At 37.6% G+C, this 26,584-nt stretch overlaps 1 protein-coding gene and 1 long non-coding RNA gene across 9 annotated transcripts in view; one reads left to right on the top strand and one right to left on the bottom strand.

Annotated features, from left to right (window-relative positions):
* Positions 1-18,205, bottom strand: part of LOC124241070 (uncharacterized) — an 83,984-nt gene extending 65,779 nt beyond the window's left edge. Inside the window, exon 1 of the long non-coding RNA XR_006889089.1 lies at positions 18,140-18,205. This is a non-coding gene — a long non-coding RNA (uncharacterized LOC124241070). The remainder of the gene's footprint in view (positions 1-18,139) is intronic.
* Positions 18,206-18,231: 26 nt separating this feature from the next.
* NBEA (neurobeachin) overlaps positions 18,232-26,584 on the top strand; it is a 679,748-nt gene continuing 671,395 nt past the window's right edge. For all 8 annotated transcript variants that reach the window (XM_046664612.1, XM_046664614.1, XM_046664615.1 and 5 more), the window contains exon 1: positions 18,232-19,109. In XM_046664612.1, coding sequence (XP_046520568.1) covers positions 18,810-19,109 — 300 coding nt within the window. In that variant the 5' untranslated portion in view covers positions 18,232-18,809. The remainder of the gene's footprint in view (positions 19,110-26,584) is intronic.

The following is a 26,584-nucleotide window of genomic DNA, read 5'->3' as shown; positions in this document are numbered from 1 at the left end:
TATGCCCTTCACTGTGATATGTAGTCCCTGTATAAAGTCCAAAGGTGACTGTTTATAAATTAAAGGAAAAGGTATCAGCTTTCCCCAATACTCAACTATATATACTAATCATACAGTATGAATAGGATACCTGTAATAACCCCCTTTTGGAAAGGAAAAACTAGGAAACACACAGACACTTCTGTTTTTGTTAATTATAAAATCCTCCAACTTCCTGCCCTGGAAACATAATAGAGTTCTTTGTTCAGTCTCTGGATCTGTTCTCTGGAGGCACTTGTTTATCTGGTGTCCTCCATGGTCCCTTGGTTTACTTGGAGAGTAAACCAATTACAATGGACTTTCAGAGTTCATTTTCCATCATGGCTATGTGTGAATGGGCACAGGGCATAGATCCTTGGGTGAGGGGAGCTGGCTGGGAGGAAAGTGCACAGCTTCTGCAGCTACCTCCCGATAGTGCAAGTTTGGGTCCAGGGTTTGCTTTAGGGATCTAACTATCAACACAACCTTTGAAGGAAGGTTTGTCATTTCTTTGGCAATATAATTCTCTCAAAATTGTAGTAGACTCCCAATATATTTGCTTTTGATCAGTTTTGTAAGCAACTTGACTCAACCAGAGATCTTATTTAGGTAAGATTTTTAAGTCTGAGCACTCCCCGACTTTTATTTACTGGGTTTTGGGCTCTGTCCTCCTCCTGTGCTACCTCATCATTTAACAGCAGCAGCTTGAGGTTGAGTGAAACAATTGTCTTTGGTGTGAAGGCAATACCCTTAATCTAATTTTTCACCCCTGAGTTGGATCTCACTATTTAGCTGCCATGGGTTGGGGTTAAAATTTTATCTCCTGCTTAGGCTGCCTCTGAAGAGCTACCTTCAATAGCTGCTTCAGTGTACGAAAGTGTTAACAGGGTGACTGTGAGGCTCCTCCCAGACTTTTGGTCAATTTAGCTGGCAAGCCATGGGCAGAGAACCTTCTTAGTGTAACTGTAATCCCCTTTCGGTTGCCTAGCTGTAGCCAGAGCTCCTTTCTCTTGTGGAGGCTTTGCTGAAAGCGGCAAGTGGCAGCCAACTGACACCAAAGATCTGAGATGTTTCTATCCACTTTCTTTGGAGTTATAGGCTTGGATGGCATGTGGTCTGCCTTCTATGACATCACAGGCAATATTTTTACCAAATTTTTCCCATGACCTAGCAAGACTCACCAGATGTATCACTGTCTCCTGCTGTGGAATTCTAAGCTGGGGAACTCTGCTGTTCTGTTCTCTTCATCCCCTCCTCCAAGTACCAATTTTTATATTAGTTGTGATATAGGTTTGGCAGCTGTGATACAGGTTCAAAATAAGAGTCATTTAAACAAACAAAAAAAAGACTATTTCCTGTCATAGAATAAGTTGGTAACACAGCTCAGCTTTATATGGTTGTCAGTACTCGGGTTTCTTCTATTTTGTTTTTACCTCATCACTAGAGTGTGACTCTTCTGATCCAAGAGACCTCACCACCACATCTGCATGCTAGCCAGAGAAAAGAGGATAAGGACCCACTTCACTGACATTCACACACCAGACACCAAACTCTGTTACAATGGCTACTGATAAAGATGCAAAGGAGGCCGGGCAACACACAATGGATTCTGGGTAGCCAGAGGTGGGGTGGGGGTGGGAAGTGATAACCAGTCAGCCACAATCATCTACTCTAATGTTGAGAATTATACATGATAGCTCTTAATTTTCATTTTAAACTTATACTTATGTGAGTTGCAACATTAAAGAAAAAAATACACAAATAAAATTACGGAATGTTTTCCATTCCATTCATAAGACCCTAGTCTTTGATGGAGTTTCAGCCTGACGGAGATGAGAGGCAGAGGTCAGCAGGATAGAAAGCTCTGGATTAGACTTTATTTCCAAAATACTTTCCTAATAACCGAATCAAAAAAACCCACACCTTATATGTTATTTAATTTGTCTCTGGGCAGGCCTGAATTTAAGATATCATGGGTAATTTTCATTTAAACACCCCCATGAAAAGTTATTTCATCAAATCCCTCTATTGAATTTAATGTCTTTCAGTTTTCTAGCCAAAACTAATCCCTCAAGCTGTACATTTCCCTTATGTAAGATCCAGCACTCACAATTAGCAAATTCTTTGAGAACTGAGATTGTACATTTTTTGTTAGTAGATACTTTGTGATTCTTTTTTTAACTTAATGACCTAAAGAGTTACATTAATGCACTTAAAGAGTTACTTGGTTGCATACTTTCTCATCTTCTATTTTTGTCAGTGCATGTGTCTGAGAAAGGATAATGGGACTCTATCAGTCGAAGAGAACACAGATTATCAAGTTCAACACTTCACAGCCTGTCTTGGCCCTGCATCCAAATGTTTTAGAACTAAAGATGGGATTTACTGACTATTTTTAACCTCCTAGGACTGGAGGACAGGGAGGGAAAAAAAAGGAAGAGGTTTTCTTTTAACTTAGTACAAGGTTTATAATGGGAATGTAATGGATAGTTTCAGAAAACAGAATAGAAGAATCTTTCTGAAGAAACCATGACAGGCGGCTTCATAAGAATTTTGCTCTTGAAGCCATGCTCTTACTATATTCTTACATGTCAGGCTATTCTGAGGACTTGGTATTCATTTTCCAAATAATTCACATTTTAATGTATTTACATAAGTAATTTACATAAAATTATTTTTAGAAATCATGATCAGTTCCAACCTGTCACATGATTATCTATGGTTTAATTCCTGTGAAAAGCAATTAAGTCTGTCTGGACTCTAGCTATGATGATCTCTAATTTTGTAGACCTCTAACTTGTTCACACATTTAGAATGACCTTCTGCGTCTTTTTATCTATGGCAACTTCTAGTGTTAGATGGCTTGGGTACAAAAGCCCACCAATACATAGTGCTTGAAATGTATATTAAATAGGTATGAAAAAGAGAGGGTATAAGTTGATACAAGAAGCATTAACATACAGTGTTCTCAAACACTCCACCTAGGTTGCCTTCTTTCACTTCTCCTTTCATATCTCATAATTCAAAATCCTGGGGAGCTGTCCCTGCAATGTTTCTTCTCCTAATCACAAATACCTAGACCCAACACATCAGGTAATATCAGATATTTAAAAAAATGAAACAACAAACAGCCTCGGAAAGCCAGCAGCTTCAATTTATTTGAAGACATATATATATATATATATATTTTCATTCTAAGACTATAAGACTGTAAACCAACTTTTTAAAAAATCCCAATCTTTTAATGTTATACTAGTCTGTGATCACTTGTTTTATTTATATAAAATTGAAGTCATATCCAAAGAGATCATTTAGTTATAATTTCTTAATCAGAAGGAAAAAGTTTTAGATAGGATATAAGAAAAGGACAAAGTACACCTGGAGTTTCTCTTTCTTTTCTTTGTTATTTCTTAATTATACTCATTTGCAGGCCATAAAATGAACAAAAGGATTCATTTAACCATGTCATTAGGTACTAAACATTCAGTTGTTCATTCATTCACTTCATACATTTCGCTAGTGCCTACCAGGCACCGCAGAGCCACAGATGAAAGCAGCAGCAGCTCGCAGGCAAGTGAGGAGATGAACAATGGCCATTCAGTTCCAGGGCTGCAGTGGGGGAGGCGGGTGAGGGAACTAATGAGTTCTTGTTATGTTCTAGTCATTGCGGTAGATGTGTCTCATAAAACTAACTCATTTAGTCCTTATAACAACTCTCTGAAAAAGATATTATTAATCCCCAAAGAAACAAAAATTCAGAGAGATTAAGTGACTTTCCCAAAGTCATGAAACCAATATGCAACAGAGCCATAAATCCAACTCAGATCTTTCTCACGTCACAGTTGTACCCTATCCACTACACCCAGTGGCCTCCTTGAGCTTTGCAAGGTGCCACGAGTGCCAAGACTTTCACCCTGCCTAAGGAGCCAGCGACATTTTCACTAAATGGGACAGCTGAAGTCAAGTCTTATGGGATAAGCATGAGTCCCATGGGTGGATACTGTTGTGAAAGTCTTTCCGGACAATGGAAAGAACATACGAAAGACATAGAGGCTTGTGGGAAATGTCAAGTTTAGGGAACTGCAAGTGCTTTAGCACAGAAAAGCCACGTAGACTCTGGAGGCAGGCTACAGATATTCGAATCCCAGGTGCTGCACTTCTTAGATGTGTAATTCGGCAAATCTTCAACCTCTCCTTTCTTACCTATACAATATGGATAATAATAGGACCTACCTAGTAAAGTTGTTGAAAATTAAATGACATAATATATGTAAAGTACTTTACACTGTGGTTGGAACCCAGGGAAATCTCCACAAATATTACATATTATTATTCTGAAATAGCTGGAATATAATGTGCAGGGGAAATATTGACTGGAGACAAGTTTAGGTTGAAAAGTCAAGACCAGATCATCAAGTGCCTCCTATTTTATATAACTGGGGACATCACTGAAGGATTTAAAGTGTGCTTATGTATGTATGTGTTTTTTATAAAATTAGTTCTAGTTCATTTAAAAATATCTTTGTGATGTCAGTGTGAAGAACAAATTAGAAGAAGTGAGACCTGAGTCAAGGAGACCGACTCTCTGATTATTGCAATAAATCCAGGGAAGGTATCATAAGGACCTGAACTTGAACTGAGTCAGTGGTGATGGAGAAGGACAGGCCTGAAAAATACTTAGGAACTAGTCTTTGTAGGACCTGGTTAATAGTCAGAGAGCAGAGGTGGGCTAGAGGGGTTGGTGGTGCCAATGACAGGGATAGGCAATATAGGAGGAGAAGCAGGCTTTGAAAAATGTGCTTATGTAGTAAAGTCACATCTTGTTAAAACAGTAAAAGAAATTAATCTATTCAGTCGCAAAATATAGGTACTATTCTGTTTGAGTGACCCAGAGAATCTTAATTGAAGTTTAAAGCTAAAAATAAAGAAATTTTTATCAAGTAATTTAATCATAGAAAAAACACTTAAATTAACATTTCATTGGATAAAACTAATAACTGGTTTAACATCGTTCACATTCAACTTCTATATAATACACCCCTCCACACACACTCACACACACACGACTTTTAAGTAAGGCATAAATTCATAAAAAGAGAACACACCTACAGAGGTTAAATTACAGTCATGATTTTATTAGTCAAGAATGCAAAATTGGGTGGCCACATCAAGCAGGAGCAGATGCTGCACATTCCAGCATAGAGTCCCTTGGTTCCCAAAGTCCCCAAGTGGGCACATAAAGGCAAATGACACTGTCAGAACCAGATAGGGTCTCACTAGATGTATAACGTTCTATTCTTACTGCACCAATGACCAGTATTTACCCCTGGCTTACCTATCTAAGGAGAACTTACACCAATACTCTATACGTTTATTTACTGGACTATATAAAAGCATAGCTATCCCCTGGCTTGTGACCCCTGGTCGAGATCAACAAAGCAATTCTCTTTGGAAGAGAGGCTTCTCTTTGGAAGCCCATTTCACCATAATTCTAATTCATTATAAGCATTGAATAAGTGCTAACTACCTATAATCAAGTAGGCTATAATACAGTTAGGGAATTTGATTGCAGGTATTTATTTTTAAAACAAATCCTTTAATTCTGACACATTAAATCAAATGCTAGTTAACATGAACAGTCAACGTTTTTGTGGGTAGCAGTATGTTTTGATATCTGGAACATTTATAGCCTTCTCAATGTCCTGTGTACTAAAATGTTTTTGGACTGTTAATTATCCTCTAGAAAAGTTTTCTAATAATAAAATAAATATAGGAAGAATAAGCCAAATATTAAATATTGATCTTGTAATCATTCATTAAGATGTTAACATATATGAAATTTAATACTACCTTTAAGGTATGAACATTTATCCAGGTCATAATTTCAATGAAAGGGCATCTAAGAGAAACTGTTTCAATCGTCAACCACACGGACGGCACAGAGCAGCTTCAGCACCAGGGATAGTAATCTCCTTGTAATAGCAAATGCCATTATACAGACGAGTAAATGCTATCTAACTTCAAATTAGTTGCTAGCTTTACATGAGTGAGTATAACATGATAGTTAAGAGCACAACCACAAGGGAAACAGTGAATAAACGTTTTTTTGTCGTTGTTCTTGTTATTATTTTTGTCATATGTGAAGTTGATGCAATACAAAGATAGTTATATTTCTCTATAGTTACAGACACCCACAAAATGAGGAAAATTAATGGCCCTAATTAAATATTTCTTGTTTTATTATTTATTTAATATACTATTTCAAAATACATCACAATGGACCATCATTTCTTAATATTAGCAAAATACAAGAAATAAAAACATAAAAACCATGAATTAAAGTTTTTTGATCAAACTAAAGTTCATGGCCAATTTTTCTTTTAAAAGCACAAAATTGCAAAGCAAAATCATCTTTCCAAACATAGCCATAGGATTCCTATGTATTATAATTTCTCATAGGAATTTTCACTGGTGAATTTTTTCTGCATGCTTTGAAGAATAAAACAGTGAACTGTTGGCCAGTTGTAATATATTACTTAACATTATACATACTTCTAAATGAGAGTGAAAAAAGAACACCAAAGGCTCCAAGTATAATATAAATTACTATATTTAGTAATTTTCAGAAATGATCAGAATGTGTTAATATCCACTCCAAGAATGATTGCAAATCCATTCATTGAATTTCTTTACATCTCAACTTTTAAAGTATAGTTGTTCTGAAAAAGTTGGCCAATTTGGAAAAAAGCCATTGGTATACAAATATATATGTAATAATCTGTAATTATTACAAATATGTAATATGTAAAAATAACATGTAATATGTAAATAGGTAAATTTGAATTAACATGTATTCTTTAGAAATTAGGAAATCTGGGTTCTGCACAATTTTGCATATGGTCTTTTATTTCTTTATATGCCAACAACTAATGTAAACATTTTTTGAGGCCACCAATGTTCAACAGTTTTAATGGGTGGATCCATGTCTATGTTGACATATCATGGTTAGTATACCAATTTATAGTTAACAGGCATCTAAGTGTGATGCTGGACCTGGAAAATTAGTACTCAAAAATCCAGTTACCAGGAATGCATAGTGGAATGGCCAGAATTCAGGAAATACATAGGTATCTAAACCACTGGTTTATTAACCCAACAGCCTATAACTGTTTCCATGAACTGAGGGGCACAAAGCTGTTGGGAGAAGAGGTACACAATACTTGCAGGAAAAACAATTTGATGGCAAGGCCTGACCCCTTACTGGCATGCCACTCCTCCCTTCTGGAAAGAACCAATCTTGAGTGAGCCTGGCTTGAGGTTCACTGGTGACTACCACAAACATCTAGCTAGTGGCATTGGTTGGTCTATTGAATGTAGAGATGGAAAGCAGTTACCTGATGTCAGTAATTTGTTCCTGTCTACAAGGTTGAGGGTTTTGCCTAGTGTTCATATGCACATTGCAAAAGTACAATTTATCTATCAAACTTTAGCCGGTAAGTTAGTAAACTCAAGACATAGGAAACAAGAGCAGAGTCAGTAATTTCAGTCCCAACTGAAACCGTGCATATTGAACATCTAATAATGAGTGCATAAATCACTGATTTACAGGAGTTTTTCTTTCAAACTATTTTGCAGTACCATGAAAACATGATGTAAATACCAAGAGAAATTTGTCTAGAGAGTTGACAAACCTTTACCTTGCTGTCCAATTAGAAAATGGACTACAGGAAAGAGTCTTCTAAAAACTGGCTAAGATATTTATTGCCAGAATCTTTCTGAGAGAACTGTTTGGCTCAACCTATATTCCCTTACCTCAACCATGTACTCCTGCACATCTGTCCCTCAGGCATTGATGCCTTCCTCCAAAGGACCCAAATAAATACACTGAAACTCAGGCATAAAAGTTGCCTTAAAACCTTTTGAGGATCTCAAATTTGGCCTTATGTTTCTCTTTCTTTTTGTTAACTCATGTTTCTAGATTCTTGACTGTTTGCCCAACTTTGGATTGCCTTCTTGCTCTGTCCTTGAGGATCTGTGGTTACCTTGATTCTCCTTTTCAAGTTTGCCCCAACTATGGCTTGTCTCACCAGTTTTGATTCCTGACTACTAGCTCTGGGCATTGAACCACCTATCCTTTTAACAACCCCCCACAGCTTGTCACACATTTTACCAAAACCAGTTTACTGCCCTGAGTCAACAGTCATGGCTCACTACTGCCTGCATTCCTAGAACTGAGAGTAGTACTCATTCCAGATCGCTCCCAGAATTAATGCTATTGTTTTCTCCAGAGTACTCTGTACTTTTCAAAGCATGATCAAAATTTATCTCATCTGTGCTTACAACAATGTCATTACATAACAAGAGTTGTTCATTCTCATTTTATTGGTAAGAAAACTGAGACTCAAAGAAGCCAAATAGTTTACTTAATACTACACAGTGAAGATTCTAATAATTTGCATGCTAGTTTTGAGGAATTTAACCTCCTCAAAATTCATGTTTTAAAGAATTTAAGAGTCCTTTAGAGAAATGATTTTATTGTGATTTAAAAAGTCTTTGTTCTTCTTTCTTTAATAGTTGAGACAAGCAAATGTTATACCAAATCGTTGAATTTATTCAACTGTTAAAATCTCTTCCTGTTAATTTCTTTCCTTCTTTCCTTCATCCAATCATTTATTGAGCAGAGACTGTCTCATTCAGTGCTATGTTTCCTGTACCTTGGAACTATCTGTTCTGGTTGTGTGATTATATTTCCATTGGCATCTTCCTTACTCAAACATCAAACAGATTGCATTTTACAGTTCTAGAGTACTAAGCCCATGTCTCTCTAGTTAGCTTTCAAAATATTAACAGTAATATTTACATGTGAAAAGTTAATATATGTTTTACCATGATTCAATATAAGCATTTTTAGTCCAGGCATTAGTAGAGGTATTGAAACAATAAAGACATTATGAATTTTATAAATATTCCAGGTTAGGACAATTCCCAAGAGCTAGTAGACAGGAGAAGAAAGTAGAGATACCAAAATCTGTTGTCAATTCACATTTTAATAACTGAAAGCTATCTGGATAACCTCAGCTAGGAAGTTTATAGCATACGAATGATGCCATTAGCTCTGTGGGTTCCTGCCAGTCAACGTCAAAATTAAACATACATATAATTCGGAAAAGTTAATCCTCTAAAGTCCCACTGTCCCTTTAAAAGAGAAAGTCAAGGGAAAAATCTGTTGTGACATGAACTTAAAGTACCAAATTTTATTTACAAAGAAAGCAATAACAAAAAATTTAATGAAAATGAAAAGCAGAGAAACAGATATTGAAACAACAGGACAAAAGTCTGGTTTAAACCCTCGATACATTTTGGTGGACTGTTTACTTCTGCGGGTTAGGAAATTATAAAGGATTATCTTGTTATTATTATTTGCTTATCCTTTTGGCTTTTTTGTTTTTATAAAATCTCAGAGTGAAATTTCTAGTTCAAAATATGCCTTCTCTCCCTATGACTAGTAAAAAGCAAACTAAAGATATATTGCTAATTCGGTTTACATACTTAGAGGTAAAACATTTAAGTTTGAGATAGGAAAGGAATTGTTAAGATTCTTGTAAAATAAAGAAATATAGAATATATATTACATAGATATATATATTATATAGAATATATATTACACACACATATACAGGGCTATTTATTTTTAAAAAACTAAAGAAATCAATACTGTCCTATTTGCTCTTTGAAGAAGGGAAAATCAGATCAATGAAGGAAAAGAAAATAACTGGATATTAGTGTACTTAATTATCTAATTTGAAAACTCCCAAAATTCTACTATGTCTTATTTTTGTGCTAATGTATAATCACAGCTTCTATCATCTATTGAGTACTTATTACAGGCATTGTTCTAAATGCTTTATATGTTTTATCTGCTTGGATCTTCCAAGCAATACATATGAGATAAATATATTTTACAGATGCAGAAATAGGTTCAAGGGCAATTTGTCTGGATTTGAACCCAATCTATGTGATTTCAAAACCATTCTCATAGCCACTGTACTATACTTCAAAAGATTATTTGGGATTAGGATGGGAATGGTAAAACAAAATCATTGAAATGTTTAATTTTATACTGTAACCATGTGAGCTTTCTGTTGTGCTTATGAAAGAAAACACTACGGTATGAATTATGAGGGCAAATCATGTGGCCACCATCTTAATAAGCTTCACTGAGTGCAAATAGCCCGGAAACATGCTGTTATATCTTCTTGTCACTGCAAAAGAAATCAGGCTGAGTTTGCTTTAACAGAAACCAAGAAACTAATGATAAAGCTGTGGCCAGCATATGACTTTCCATCTACCTCTCACAAGCTTAGATTACCCAAACAGAAAAAAGGTTTTATACGCACATTCATGTATATTTAACAGATACCCAAACACTAAATGTGATTAAGCATCTCGATCCCTTAAGGTATCCTTTAACCTTACGATTATCTGTGCTATTTAAGATTTACTTTCACATTAACAGCAAAGAGGCCAAATACAATGTATACCTCAGAATGTATAAGATTAAACTCTCGGTAGAAGGTGCAGTCCACACACTCTGTTTTCCCTTTACCTCTCTTTTCTGATCCTTACGCTCCTGCCCGTTAAGTGAAAAGAGAGACACTACAGCAGTGGGAAATCAAAGCATAAACCTCAGATTGTCTCCATGTCCTACCTGCTAATTGATCAATGAGGCAGTTATTTCAAGCCATTCTTCCACTGTTTAATCCATGGCTGCTGGCACCGTTAGAGAAAGGCTCTAATCCAAAGCTTTATGCATCAGTACTAAGCTCGGATTGATTCTATGCACTGTTTCTTAGTGTTAGAGTTTGGTAAAGATGCTCTCTTTTACTTTGGAGAGATTCTACTAATGAGATTTCCATTCCAAAAGACTCTGGACATTTCCTCATAGCATTGTTTTCCTCCTACTACCCAGAGAATGTATTTTTTATTATAATTATGAAGACATATCATGATAATACTTTCAACAGGGACTAGGAGATTAATGGTTACTAAGTTAGTTAGACATACAACAAAATCTTTGCCAGAAAAGCATAATAAGGAGTAATATATTAATGGGACTATGAAATTAAATTCTGGTTAATCTTAATGAATGTAATTAAAAACAATTTATTTATTCCAAGTAATTTTTGTCTAGAATTAAAATGATTCCAAGGGAACAAAAAGGCTAATGGAGTTTTTCTGAATCTTTATAGGCATAGACATATAAAACCAGATTGACTCTGGAAATCATCTCTTGGCAGGCAGCTTTCACCAAAACATGCAAAAACATGATGACTTTGTTCTTTTTAAATGAGCATTTCCAGTCTTTCTCTTTCATCTGTTAAATTTGGTAGAAATGCAATCATGGCCTCAGTCTAGGTTCCAATGTAGACCATGTGAGATAGTGAATAAACCTGAGGTCTTGGCTAGCCATAACTAAGATCAAATCTTAATTTTGTCATTTACTAAAACATGATCTTGCACAAATGACAACCTCTCTTCACATTAGTTTCCTCGTTTGAAAAATGTGAACAATAGTATCTTACTAGGAACACTGTAGTAAGGGTTAGAAATAATACATGTAAAAGTGCATGGCAGATAGATTTGTTAATCTCTATAATACAGTTGTCATGGTTAACAATAATCAACCATAAACTCCATTCATTAACATACTTTTCTTTCTCTAACACCTATATACCAAACACAACGGCAACTACATTGCAATGAATGTCATTGTGCAAAAGAAACAGAAACTTACTGGTCAATGTTTGTTAGTATGAAAACAATTATATATATTCTTTTCAAAAAAATGCTCAGCGAAGGGGTGTAGGTGACCACATATATTGTCATGTAAATTTCTTACTCTTGGCAAATGAGGCAGAGAAGATGGGAACCACTAATTTATTAAGCGAAAATTTGTCAACCTATGCTAACTGAAAAAAAAGCCAGAATCATTTTTTTTTTAATGTTGGAAATGGGTACAAAGTTTCAGATCACTTTCATCTAGGTGGGATCCTGAATGTACTCATCAAGGTGGCATGTAAGGTGGTAGGAATTTTAGCAGAGGAGACGGGGAGGACAGTACTATGGATAGAAAGAAGAACATGAGTAAGGGTCCAAAGTAGGAAAGCACAACCTATTAATTGAGAACAGAATAATTCAGGCTGGCTAAAGCATTGTTTCCCAACCTGGGGACCTCAGAATTATTGAAAGGGATCCATGAACACATATACATCAGGCATTGTTTGTGGACAGAATAAATATCAAACACATTTATGTCACTTGTATTTATACTAGTTTCCTAGAGCTGCTGTAACAAAAGTACTATAAACTTAAAACAACAGATATTTATTCTCTCACAATTCTGGAGTCTAGAAGCCCAAAAATCAAGGTATCAACAGGGCCATGTTTTTTCTGAAGGCTTAAGAGATGGATACTTCTTTGCCTCTTCCTAGCTTCTGGTGGTTGTCAGCAATCTGCAGCTTTCCTAGGCTCAGGGCTGTCTGCCTATGTCTTCACATGGCCTTCTTCCCTGGGTATCTGTCTTCACATCGTCTTCTCACTGTGTGCATTTGTTAGTCTGTGCATCTCTTTTCCTCTTCTTATCAGAACACCAGTCATATTCGATTAAGGACCCAACTAATGCCAGTATAACCTCATCTGATCTTGATTACACCTACAAAGACCTTACTTCCAAACAAGGTCACATTCCCAGGTACTGAGGGTAGGACTTGAACATATCTCTTTGGGGACACAACTCAACCCACAACAATGTGTGTGTGTGCGCGTCCTTGTGTTTCAAATATGTGTAGATATTGTGATTTTTAAAAAGCAAAAATTCTTCAAATAGCATTATTGAATTGAAAATATCTTTTCATTACTGTATTTTTCTCAGTCAATGGATATTAAAAGAATAGATCTCCAAGAATCTAAGAGTCCACAATTTCTTTTTAATGATAAAAAGAGTTGTACACACTCAAAAATGTTGGGAACCATTATTGTAGGATTCCCGTCAGGAATAGAAGGCAGTAAACTAGAAAGAAAGCTAAAGTAAAGTATGGAGGATCTTAGGTACCAAGATAAGAATTCTGGGTTTAATTTGTTAGGGAAAGAGAATTACTGGTGATTTTTTTGAGCAGATGACATGTATACATATAGAAGCTATTGGGACTAATAAATTAACAATTCTGAACCACACCAATCTGTCCATCAAGCTGGAGCTATAAGAAAATTATCCATGTACAGGATGGACTGGAGAAGAGTGAGTGTGGTGACAAGGAGACCTGGGACGAAGTGAGCAGAATCTCACTGGAGGATGACAGTGAGGATGAAAAGGATGAGATACAAGTTAGACATGCTGCCAAGGAAGACTGGGCAGAGGTATGACTAAGCTGATGGTGAGTATGTATGCGTGTGTGGTGCATTCGTATGTATATTTATGTCGATGTTTGAGGGTATTTGTGTACATTAGGGTGTTTGTATGACATCTAGTTCTTTTGAAATTCAAGAGTACTTACTATTTCTGTACTATTCATTTGATATTTTGAATGTATTGAATGCTAATTAACTTTCTATGTGTAAACAATATTTCTCTAAACGAAAAATTTGAAATCACCCATTTTGACTGGTTTACTTTCTTGAGCACAGTAGGCACTCAAATATTTGTTGGTTGGTAAACAGCAACATTTTAGCCATTTCAAAGCTGAGTCAAATTTGTTAAGAAATATTGAATTTCTATTTTGTTTGTGTCTGTCTGTGTTTTCTGTTTTCTGTTTAGGAGAAAAGAAGTGGAGCAAAAATGGTAGAACTAATACTAGTTGGAGGAAACTGAAATTTAACTTTGGAGAAGAATTTGTAAACAGGCATTTAGCTAGTCCAAATGATTTCAAGTCCCCAAGGTAGGACAAATTATACCCATTGACCCTGAAAGAATCTGAAAACTCAATCCCTGAACAACTCTCACTGGTCTTTGAGGAGTCATAGAAAAGTAGAAGTTCCAGAGGATTAAAGTGCCAAAGGGAGAAGAACGGGATAAATTCTTGAAAACCCATAGCAAGTAGCAGTATTACCTCTAGGTGAGATTATAGAATGGTTCGTTCATTAGAGAAGGAAGCAGTATGTCACGTCATTATACTAAACACATTTTCTTGTTTGTGATATAGTTAATGGAAACATTGATAATAATTCACATCTAAATATATTTTTACCTTAATTTTGGATTAAAAAACGTCTCTGGATACAGAGACAGAGTGTATCCAGACTTCAATTAAGCATTTGTCAAGGTCCTTTATGATATCCTTTTGGATAAGTTAGAGAAATATGGACTACTTGTTAGCACAGGATGGTAGCTATTTAATAGTTGCAGGATTATTACCAAAAAGGTGCTTATAAACAACTTAAATCAGTGGTTTTCAAACTTTTTCACTATGACTAGCGATTAAAAAATACATTTTACATCATTACCAAGTAAGCATATATGTACATACATATATATATATGTGTGTGTGTGTGTGTATGATTAAAACAATGGATGCCCTTTGATATACTCCATCCTATGTTTTTCTATTCCGTTTCATTTAAAAAACTGCTGGTTGCAACCTACTACTGAATTGATTTCAATCGAAAGGTTTCTGCTGACTACAGAGCCGTTTTTATCCTGTTGAATATTTGGATGAAGGTAGAGAAGGAATGTTCTCAAATATGCAGATAAGAAGAAGAAGAAAAATTTTTTGCATGATATAATCAAGATTAAGAAATTCCTAGTAGATTAAATTTAAACAGAAAATTTGAATTAAATAAAGATAAAATTAAATTTAAATAGATACATACAATTCTGCATTTTATATCTTAAAATCTACATGTAAAGCTACATATCGGAGACAGAAACAAAACAGTAAGAACAAAACAAAAACCTTGGTGTTTCACTTGATAATAATTTTAACATGAGAGGGAATGGAACCAAAACTATCTGAGAATCTACTATTTGCCAAACATGAATTATTAGCGTGTTACATGAATTATTAGGGTCATGTTGCTGAAAAACCCAAAACCAAACCAAACCAAACTAATTTGATTTAGGGTTACATTAACAGGAGTTATAGTTCCAAAGGTTGAGGTTTAGGTAAGAGTTTCCCTCTGCTTTATACTGGTCTGAGCCTACTTGGAATTTGAAGTACTCTGTTCAGATAAAGTTTAGAGGAAAGAAGAACAGGCGAAAGCAATGGGAATATTCAGCCTGGAGAGCTGCTGTTTTCATGCATTCATTTTTGAACACATTTATTAAATGTAAATTACAAGACAGGCATGTTAGGTCCTGAAAACACAAAAATAACTATAACATTTCTTTTCCTATAGTCAGTGAAGGGAAACGTTATTTATTGACACTTGCTACTACACTAAGTACCTTAAATGTATTAGCTCCTTTAATCCTTTAATCCTGTGAATCTCTACTTTGGGGTGGGTAAAATAAGGCTTTGAAGAGAAGCCATTTGCCCAAGATCACACAGATAAGTGGGTGGTGGAACTGGAATCCAAACCCAGGTTCCACTGAGTCTGGAGCCGGTGTTCTCAACCACTTGCAGTACTGTCTCTAGAAACTCAGGTTCATGGGCCGCTTATCTTTGAAGGATCGTCCTTTGGAAGTATGGGTATGCCTCTATTCAAACAAAAATGTATACCAAATGAGTGTTCACCACATAAAATATTTTTCAATCTGGAGATTTAAACAATGAACATTTTAGGTAGCTTCTATTATTATACAGGTATCTTTTATTTCAAAATATTGTTAATGCAAAGGATAAGTTATTTGTACATTTGCAGGGAAATAGGCTTCGTAGGCTAAAAGGAAATGGACCTACTGTCTTTTCTAAACTTTATGCTTTGGGGGATAGTATTGAAAACATAAAACTGTGCAATTATAAAGACTTGTATGTGGCTATAATTGTTCTTACATGTGTTTATAGGTCATTCAACACACATTGTGCTTGTATACTAAGGGTACAAGGACAGATTTGCTATATGCTGGCTGCTGAGTTGAAATTATTTCGTTGAATTCTCGCTTCCCTATGGGATAGGTATTCTCATCCTTGTTAGTGAATGAGGAGACTGAACTCAATAACTTGAGTAGAATGCAGCTAGTTAAGTGTGTGTGATTCAACAGCCCGTGCACTTTCCACAGCACCACCCTGCCTGCGAGGAGCCGACAGTGTACTGGGGAATGCTTTTTAATTGGTAAGCTGTTTAAAATATTTCTAATATTTAATTAAGTATTCAACAGAAGTGGGGTTTTCCTACTTTGAAAGTGATATCCTTTTTACCCACTCCCTTTCTCCACTAAAGGAAAATGAACAAGAAAATCAAAACCAAAATGCACACACATACTGTTTAAGAAACAAAACACAGAAAATTAAAGTGAAAATATTAAAAGAGGTTAAGCTATTCATTCAGAAAGGAAACAGAAAGTTCAGGTCGTCCCTGTCTCTCAAAGCACTCACGCAAGAAGTCTAAAAATAGTAAGAGGTAGAACCTACTGCCACATACACGCACAATGGGGTGGAACAAAGCTACTGTGATGACCTTTTGGCCTGGATTCACATATTTAAGACAGATACATCATTTTAAATTCGCAAATAAAAATAGCGCTTGCTAAAGAAGATGATACTCACTTGGGACAGATAAAATGCTATAGGTGGATATCATTTGCCACAGGATTTTTCAATTATTGCATATCTAAGTCACACTATTGAGACTAATAGGTTTTATAAACTTCCTATACAGCTTCAATCATTGCAGCATTTTACAATTCAATTGCTATTTAATTTAAATAGACATACCACCTACCACTTCAGAAATTTTTGCGTAATTTTAATAATTCAATCACTTCAGTGCAAGTTTAAACAAACACACACACAACCAAGAACTAATCCTTAACACCGGTTTTGAGGAACTCTGTTATACAGGATCTGTGGTACGTCAGAATTCTACCGTGTTCCAAAGTCTGGGAACTAACTTGACTACCTGGTCCGATTAAATATGAGTAATAACAAATTGGATAATAATAGATTTGTATATGGACTGTTTTCATTTTAGATGACAATTAAAATGATCTGAATATACCTCAAGATACTTTATATTTCTGGTGGCTTGTAATATATCTTTATTGAAAAGGGTATACGTCATGAAATATTAAAGAAAATTACATCCTTCATTTCGGGGAAGAAAACAGCAGTCGTGCTTATTTAAATTCAATACTTGAAGCAAGATTACTGTATACATTTTAATTTTTTTAAACTGAAAGTATTTTTTTTTGCTCTATATTTGTGCAGACACAGAAATTTACCTTTATCCCAGATCAAGGCTAGCAGTGAGAAAAACCTATATTTTCAGATAATTTCAAAATCCTCTGAGCTGTACATGCCTAAGAAAAAGAGAGGCATCACTAATTGGCATCATACCTGAGCATCGCTAGGGATTTTTAAAGTGTGAGATTCGCAGCTCCCACCAAACTACCCTACAGTGTCGCACAGCGCAGCCTTTGAAGGCTGGGAGGTGAGTTCAAGAGCTGTTTGTTGTTCAGAGCTCCATCCAGAGCGGATCACTGTTTGACAAGTTCTATTTTAAGTCGTGCCTGTGTGTGCAGGTGTCAGCCTCTTTCATGGCTGTAGAGAAAGACCCATTACGCTCTATCTGTAACCTTCCCCCGACAATGCAGGATGGTTCCCCACGGTGCGTTTGTTTCTGTTTTGCCAGCCACTTTTTCTTTGGGAAATTCCAGGAGGGGCCAGGCGGGCAGGACTGCGAGGAAGGGCGAAGAGGGGCAGAAAGAGGTCGTCTGCCACTCCCCTACCTTACACGACACGTGGCACTGGCAGCAGCTGCTGGATGCAACGACGAAGATGATGAACCTCCTCCTTAGCAAGAGGATATTGAGGGAAGGAGGAGGTGGCAGCGAAGGCAAGACACACACTGTGTCCTTCCCCACAGGGAGAATCCACCCTCAAGGGAAAAACGACGAGGAAGCCACCACCCGCCCCGCCTCTGCCAGCTTGCCCCAGTGTCTGGCAGCGGTCCCCATGCACCTGCTCACCTGTCTATCCGTTCAGGGTGGTTGGGGGAGGGATGAGGGGTGTCTGGGTGGGTGAGTGGAAAGGGAAGGAGGGCAGGGCAAAGAGGGGGTGCACCGAGGGCTCCGCCTCCCGGAGGCTCTGCGCAGGCGCAGTGGCCGCTACCGCAGGCAGGGGGCGGCAACATGGCGGAGTGAGCGGCGGCGTCGGGGCTTCACAACAACAGTGGCGCCCGTAGCAGCGGCAGCAGCGGCGTCTGGAGTGCCGGCCACAGCCTGAGCTTCAGCACCGGCCAGCGCCGGGCTCTGCTGCTCGCCGCGCAGTGCCTTTCGGAGCGGCGGCAGCATCTCCGCGGGGGGCGGGCCGGGCCGGACGGACCGGGAGGGGGAGAGAGAGGAGGCAGCGGCGGCGGCGGCGGCGGCACAGCTGCTGGGCGGGCACTGCCGCTCGCCGGGCAGCGGTTAGCGGCGCCGCCACCACCGGGAATAAGCCTGAGAATAACCGACCGCCTCCGCCGGGGAGGGTGCCGGAGCGGGCCGGGCTGAGGCGCAGGCGGGGAGCGGGCCCGGCGCCGCGGCGCTGGTGGATGCTGGGGCTCCGAGGAGACGGCCGGGGGGCGGGGGCCGAGGCAGGTATAACGGTACCGGCGGAGACAGCGCCACTGCTCTTCCCTTCTCCCCAGGAGGGGGGCAAATGGCGAGCGAGAAGCCGGGCCCGGGGCTCGAGCCTCAGCCCGTGGGGCTCCTCGCCGTCGGGGCCGGAGGCGGAGGCGGCGGGGGCAGCGGCGGTGGCGGCAGCGGCAGCGGCAGCGGGGGCAGCGGGATGGGGGAGCTGAGGGGGGCGTCCGGCTCCGGCTCGGTGGTGCTGCCCGCGGGGATGATTAACCCTTCGGTGCCGATCCGCAACATCCGGATGAAATTCGCAGTGTTGATTGGACTCATACAGGTCGGAGAGGTCAGCAACAGGGACATCGTGGAGACGGTGCTCAACCTGGTAAGGGAAAAGGCGTGTTCCCCATCTGCCTCCCAGCCCCCATGGCCTCCCTCCGCAGACGCTCGCTCCCACCCCTCCATCCCCAGGGTCACACGCGCCGCGCGTCCCTGCGAGCACAGAACGTCCGGCCGGTCTTGCCCAGCAGGTGACCTGCCTGCGCGCTGCCGAAGCCACGCCACCTCCCTGCTCTCCTCTGGTCCTCTCCTGCCACCTGAGCGCGGTGCCCAACTTAACACCGCTTATTACACTTCTTATGACTACGAGGAGTAGTCATTCCTTGCCATGCAGGTTTTGGGTCGACTTGAGAGTTTAGTTAGGGGGAGAGGAGGCCTCCTTTTCTCTGGGGTTCTTTCTCCCACACTCTTAATTGTCCGTGGTGTCACTCTCCGAGGATGAAAGACTTGCCCCTAGAGCCTAAATTCCCCCGTGCTACTGAAATGTGAGAGGCGCATTAGCTCTAACTTGAGCAGCTGGGGTGTGATGTTTTCGAATGGGGAGGAAAATGATGCAGTTTTGCATCTGCCTTTAAATATATTCCGAGGCTATGATGGAGAGTGTTGTGGCTGTATTCCTCCATCCCCCCCCCCATCTCTTTTTAGGCAGCCTTCTTTGTAATATTGCCCTGAATATGCTGACCTCAGTCATTTTTTGTGCATACAAGGTGTTAAAATATGAGGACACCAAATCATACAGGTTGGTTTCTATGGTTGCCCTCTGAGAGCGTGGCATGTGGATAAAGACTAAAGGAAAGGTGTTAAATGCAGCTCTAGGTTTTGGTTTCTTTCATGATAAGAAAGAGTTACTGCAGAACTGTGTATGACTTAATGTTTTGCGCTGTCTTCCAAGAGGCTAAGAAACGTTCAAGATGTCAGGAAGAAATAAGAAGGAGAGAGTCATAAATTGCGGATAATTAACACCAGTTCATTTTTAATGCTTTGTAAATGCAGTTTTTGCTGCGGCAAAGCTTTTTAAATAGTTTCCTCTGCAATATCTAGTCTTTGACACACTGTAAGGTTGGGTTTTATAAGGCAAAGCTTAAATCAGGAGCAATCAGTTAACTGTTGTATTTGGTGTGGAGTCACAGGAATATAAAAATATGCTTGCAAGGAGATTTTATAACACCCATGCAGTCTGAATTTTCAGCTAAGCAATTATTTTTATTTGATCTATTGGAAAACTGAAAGAAAGCTGCAGTTACAGTAGTGGTGCCCTGAGACATGGATTAGATATTGTCTATGGTTTATGAACCTCTTAAATTCACAGAAAAGTTAAAGCTGGTTGTTTTTTTCTTTTTGCTAGAGTGTCAAGTCAAAGATAGGAGACTATCTGTCTTTACTTTGTTATGTGTATTACTGTTGAAATACAAAATACCTCTTTCTACTTTTGTGTACCCTTCGAGTAAATCACTACGAAAGTCAGTATAAGTTTGGGGAAATGTCACTGCGTTGATTTAACCAAATTCTTTTTGAAACACTAATAGAAATATTGTTTTCCTGGGAGTTTTAATTTTAACAAGTTGTAGATAGGAGATCAGTACTTTTTTTTTTTTTTAAAGAAAAGAGGTGAAATCTCAAAATATGTTAGTATGTTAGCAGGTACTGTATTTCTATAAATTAAAAGAACACATTTAAAGTTTTTTCCAGTTTTTGTCTAACCAATACCATTTGTACTTTAGATGATGTGATATTAGATTATTTGAATAAGTATTTGTGTGCTTACTTAATACGTTTTTACATGGTAAGAGGCAGTAGAGCTCTCAAGCTGGAAGCTGATTTGAATGTGTAACCAGTCTGGACTCTGCAGCAGTAGTGATGTATGCTGGATCAGTCCTTAACAGATGGGCTTCCATAGATACACAGTATGTTAAGAAAGGAAGTGAAATATTTCTTTTGAGGTAAAAAAGAAATTGAACTCCGTTTAGTGCAGTGAAAAATCTGGCATCAAGTCTCAGTATGCAAACCTTATTTTAGAGACTAACTTCACTGTTAAGCTTAATTAGAGTAATCAGAAATAAGGTAATACTGAAATGGTACATCCCCAGATCCACTTAAGACCTTGTAACTGCATTGATTTTTGGAATCAGAAAAGTTAAGTTTAAAATTTCTTTGTATGTATTTAAAGAATGCAGTAGATCTTTAAATGGAAACTTTTGGAGAAAAGAATAAATGACAAAAGGAGCTGTTTACTGTTAAGTTGTTAATTATATTGATTGTGGAATATGAATTAGTCATTTGAAGTGTAATATTTCTTGAATTGTAGGTTTGGGGCTTTATCTTTCCAATATACTCATGATGAAAATGTCATGTGAAAACTTAAGCTGATTCTAAAAATATTTGGAAATCATAGGCATTTAAAAAATAATTATCAAAACTTAATTCTATTTACTTAAGAGGTAGATCAGCAAAAATCCATTTAGGGCACTCAGTGACTTGTTAGAGGTTGGAAGCCTCTAATATCTCTAAATTGAGTTTTTTCAATTTTCAGTTAATTTAAAACATTAAATAAAAAAGGTGGGAAGAGTGAAATATCTATCACAGTGCCCTTTATTATGAAAAGAAATGCGAGGGGACTAATGAAACTTCAAAACAAAACACTTTCTACCTTGAACAATACCCTTGTCTCAGTCACCTCTGTCAAAGTATTTTTCTGTTTTCCCTGTACGTTCTTTCTCTATGAGAATACAAATATTTGATTTTTAGGTGCTATTTCTCACATGCCTTGCCCAAAGAATTAAAAGTTTTGCAGAGTAAAGTTTAAGCATGCAGTAAAATATAGGACTTCTTCAACACAGCAGTAGCTGAAATTTTTCTTCTTTTGTTTGCTAAAGGTAGAGATCTGTTTCCATTACTCAGGTGCATTGTGAGAGTTTGTTGAAGAATCACCAATGTATTGAGAAATAAAATGAGTAATTCCTGGGGTAGATGGATGTATTTTTTATAATGATATTATGGTTGACTTAAAAAACATTCAAATATGAGGTGGTAGCATCAGGAAGATAAGTTTGTAAATAACGTTACAGGAAAGTGTGTCGTCAAGGATTTTGCATTGTAGCTTTACCAGTGAAAGAAACTGATTTTGGCTTTGGGAGGAGTTATTTAATGTGGGAGTATAAGAACGTTTAACTATAGAAGATGAATTTTGTTGACTGTTTTAGTTGTAAAATAGGCATACTACTTAATCCATTGCTTCCATTATAAACACACTTAACATACGTTTATATAAGGTTTTTCCTTCCTTGAAGTAAATGCTGTGTAAATATTGTGTTCTTTGTTTTAGCGTGAAACTTTCTTTTTATTAAAGATTTTAATATTTACATATTTTTGAAAAAGATAAAATAGAGGATTAATATTTAATGAAAGTAGTCATAATAGGGTTTTTTTGAATAGGTGTGTTAGGTACTGTAATTCTATAGCATTCTATTTGTAGTTTTGTTTTTTTCATGAATTACTGTACAATATGCCAGTATATCTTTAGTTGTAGAAAATATTTCCTCTGATAAATTTATTGTTTTTACGTTTACGTGGCATATTGTGTACTATATTGAAAGCATAACAAGATACTTTGAGGGGATTTTTGTGGGTTAAGTTCCTCTGCTCTCTTGGCATATGAATCATAGTATTTTTGTTAAAGGAAATTATTAAATTTGTTAATATTTGAATGTAATAGTAACTTTTCTTTCTTAGAGTTTTTTCATTTGTAGCTTGATAATCAGAATAATTTTCATTTTAAAGATATTTAGAATTTCACGAACAAAAGGTGTGTTCTGTGTTTGAACTAAATTTATTTTAAAAATATGCAGTTGCATCTTAGAATCATGGAAGTCCTTAATATTAGTAAAACCAGATTTATTTATATTAAAAGAGAATATCTTGCATTTTAATTTATGTTGATATGGAAGTTTTCATATTAACTTGAATTATATTTTATTCTTGCTATTGGATATTGAAAATTAAATAAGAATGCAAATGTAAACTCAAGAAGTTTCAATATCTTGAGTTCTGAGGTTTTCCACAGAAGTATTAATTTAGTCATATAATGACACTAAAGCAGAGAATATTATGTAGCCAGTCTATGATCAAGTGATATTATTATTATTATTATTATTATTTCCTTTTGGTGAGGAAGATTGGCCCTTGGCTAACATCTGTTGCCAATCTTCCTCTTTTTGCTTGAGGAAGATTGCTGCTGAGCTAACATCTGTGCCAGTCTTCCTCTATTTTGTATGTGGGATGCCTCCACAGCATGGCTTGATGAGTAGTGTGTAGGTCCACACGTGGGATCTGACCCTGCAAACTGCGGGCCACTGAAGCAGACCGCACGAACTTAACCACTTTGCTGCTGGCCTGGCCCCTAGGTGATATTAATTTTAAATACATATTTTGTGTATTGCTAGTCAGTTTTTGGGAAATACTATGCTGTTAATTAAATATGTCTCAAGGTTCTCTATTCTTTTGCTGTACTTTCTTCAAACACACTGTAAAGAAATTCATTAGTTCTAGCAGACCCAACCTCCATTTTGGATCACTGATGTAGCTGTATTATAAAATTCAATCATCCACACTTTTGACTATTTACTTTAAATATTGTGTTGCATCAGTTTCATAGTTTTTGCCTGTACCTGCCTGTACTTCTCATATTTTATGCATTGCCAGCATATATCCTTATACAAAGATATACCTATTACTCTGTAGTAGTGTTTTTTATACATGTTTCCCCTTCTATACTATAAGCTCCATGAGGGCAGGAACCTATCTGAAGTATTTTTTGTATTTCTGGCTCTTGGGTAAGTTAAGTGCATTTTAGGTATGCAGGATACCATTTTAGGTAGTAGAAGACCAGTTTCTGAAATTCTATTCAGTAGGGTCCAGACCCAAGATCCTGAAATAAATTAGCTGTGTAAAGTTAATGTATTGCCTATTCCTATAGCTAGAAATGTGTGTTGAATATGCATGATGTCATCTTTTTAGGCATTGCTACATATGTAAATGTTATTTTAAACTGGTATCTTGGAATGAGTAAAAGTCTGATAAAAACTTTTCTTTTCAATAAACCTATGTGTGTGTCTAATACAGAAGCACATAACAAAGATTGTGTTATTTTTAACAAAGAATATATATAATACATTGAATAGAAATTTAAAAATATTGTGAGCCTTTGTCATATTACCAGGAATAGTGGACATCTCTTGTTTTTGTCTGTCTAACATACATTTCCCCTTTTGGTAATGGTACCTCAGTTTCCATTGATGAACTGCTCACCCCCTATCCTTAGTTCAGCTGGTTTAGGTGGGCTTAGGTGGGCTGGGCATGGCCAAAATAACTGTGATTGGTTCAGGGATGAACACTTAATGCAGGGGGAGCCACAGGGTCAGTCCGAGACTTGTACTGGAACTCGTTCTGTTGAGGATGCTGAACGGGTAGGCTCATCCTGTAGCTGTGGGTGCCTCTTTTAGAATTGGATTAAGTATGAGGTCAAGAGAGAGAAAGATATTCTTGATTCTGCTTGAACACCTGGAGCTCTCTATGCCTGTGGTGATTATCTTCTAACCATTAAATTCTCTCTATTAAAATGTATTATTATTATTTATTGTTGTTATTAGCTTTAAGTCAGTTTAAATTGGATTTTTGTCACTTGTCAATGGAAGGAATCCTTACTATCATAGACGTTAGTAACTGGAAATGGGACCTTGTAAGGAGCAGACTTTAAATACTGAAATGGAGTGCATGGGAGTGAGCACCTTGATTTCGCCTAGCAGTTCCTTTTAAGGAACTACAGTGCAGCTGTTTTAAGTTGTCACCTGTGTTATCTTTGCCCATGGAACTACTGAGGCTAGAACTTTCGTGATACTGTAGTGTTTTGGCCACTTCTTGGGGCATTTGATAATGTATAGTAAGAGAGGAATTAGCTTTGGTCCAAGCTGGCATGCTTGAAAGCAGAGAGGGAAGAAAATATTGTCTTTGATAGCAGAGAATCAGAGTATCAAGACCTTTGAAGGCTGCAAAGCCCAATTTTTATTATCCTGTGCTAAAGTTAGCTTAAGAGGAAAAACAGGAGTTTAAATTAGAACCAGGTAAAGTTCCGTTTTATAAACTTCATCCAAGTACCTCATGGGTTATACTCCCAGCCTCCTAACCAAAGTAACAATCCAGTTACTGAAGAGCCTTAAAAGAGAATGCAGCCAGGAAACAAGTGATAGATAGCTGTGCCTTTTCACCCAGGTTATTATTTCACATTGCTTCTAGGAAAATCATTAAGTTGAGAGTTAAAGGGATGGGTACTGTGAAGGCCTATTGCTATGGGACTGAATATGCTGTGAAACTGAAGAGGTGGAAATCTAGATTGGTATACTGTATCTTGATAAGATCTCTAGCTTTGGTTTCTAATTCATGCACTTAACTGAAGTAAATTGACCAAGGCTTACAAAGCTTTTAGGGAAACTACTTCCAGGGTATCCTCAAGCCTGGTAAACAAAGACCTGTGTTCGTTTACTTCTAAGGCAGTTCTAAGCTTCAGTAAGAGGAAGTGGGCTGCTGAAGTGGTACAGCTGCTAGAAGGAACATCTAAGGCTGTGGAGGATAATGGACAAGTGAGCTCTTCTGAGATAGTAGTCATGAGTACATCCAAATTGGCTGACCAAGGAACTCCACTGCCAGGGCAAGGAATTCTTGCTACTCTGACCAGTAGTATATGGTCTATGCTTTGAATTAGTGACCGTGGTTTGTTTTACCTTCTCCACTCTTCTAAGTGGGAGTTATTATTATTATTTGTTCTTTTACCATTGTATATTAATTATAAGGAAGATAGTTAAATTTATTATGTAGCTATATATTGTCAGATTATGAGGTCCAACTAAGAAGAATGCACATTCAGACCTAGGAATAATGTTCATAGCACAAAGATTTCAGACTTGTAGCTGATTGCAATAACTTGGCATTGTCTTTGTTCCCCTTCCCCCACTGGTGAGGTAAGTGCATTTTCTGTTGTGGCTAAGATAGTTACATTGTTAAACATGGGTCTTTAAAAAGATATGTATGGAAAGAAGTGAGTATATAAGATGGACAGGCAGCCAAGGGCTAGAATGTTATAGACTTCTGTGGTTTGGGCTACATAGCATCCATTCTTTTTGCTGCCCACAGTTCTAGATTTTTTTTTCCCTGGGAAAGATTCGCCCTGAGCTAACATCTGTTGTCAATCTTTCTCTTTTTATATTTTTCCTCCCCAAAGCTCCAGTACATAGTTGTATATTTTAATTGTAGGTCCTTTTAGTTCTTCTATGTGAGCTGCCACCACAGCGTGGCAACTGACAGACGAGTGGTGTGATTCCGTGAACCCAGGCCACCAAAGTGGTGAGAGCACGGAACTTTAACCAGCAGGCCATCAGGGCTACCTCAGTTCTAGATTTTTTGGTACTCTTTTGGGAAGCCATCCCTTCTTCATTCTTGGTTTGTGTTGTTTGGGGTTCCCCTGGACTCCTT

This window comes from Equus quagga, chromosome 6 (genome assembly GCF_021613505.1).
Source record: "Equus quagga isolate Etosha38 chromosome 6, UCLA_HA_Equagga_1.0, whole genome shotgun sequence".
In the NCBI taxonomy this organism is placed as follows: domain Eukaryota; kingdom Metazoa; phylum Chordata; class Mammalia; order Perissodactyla; family Equidae; genus Equus; species Equus quagga.
The sequence above is the reverse complement of the archived record's forward strand: the minus strand, read 5'-3'. Positions and strand labels throughout refer to the sequence as shown.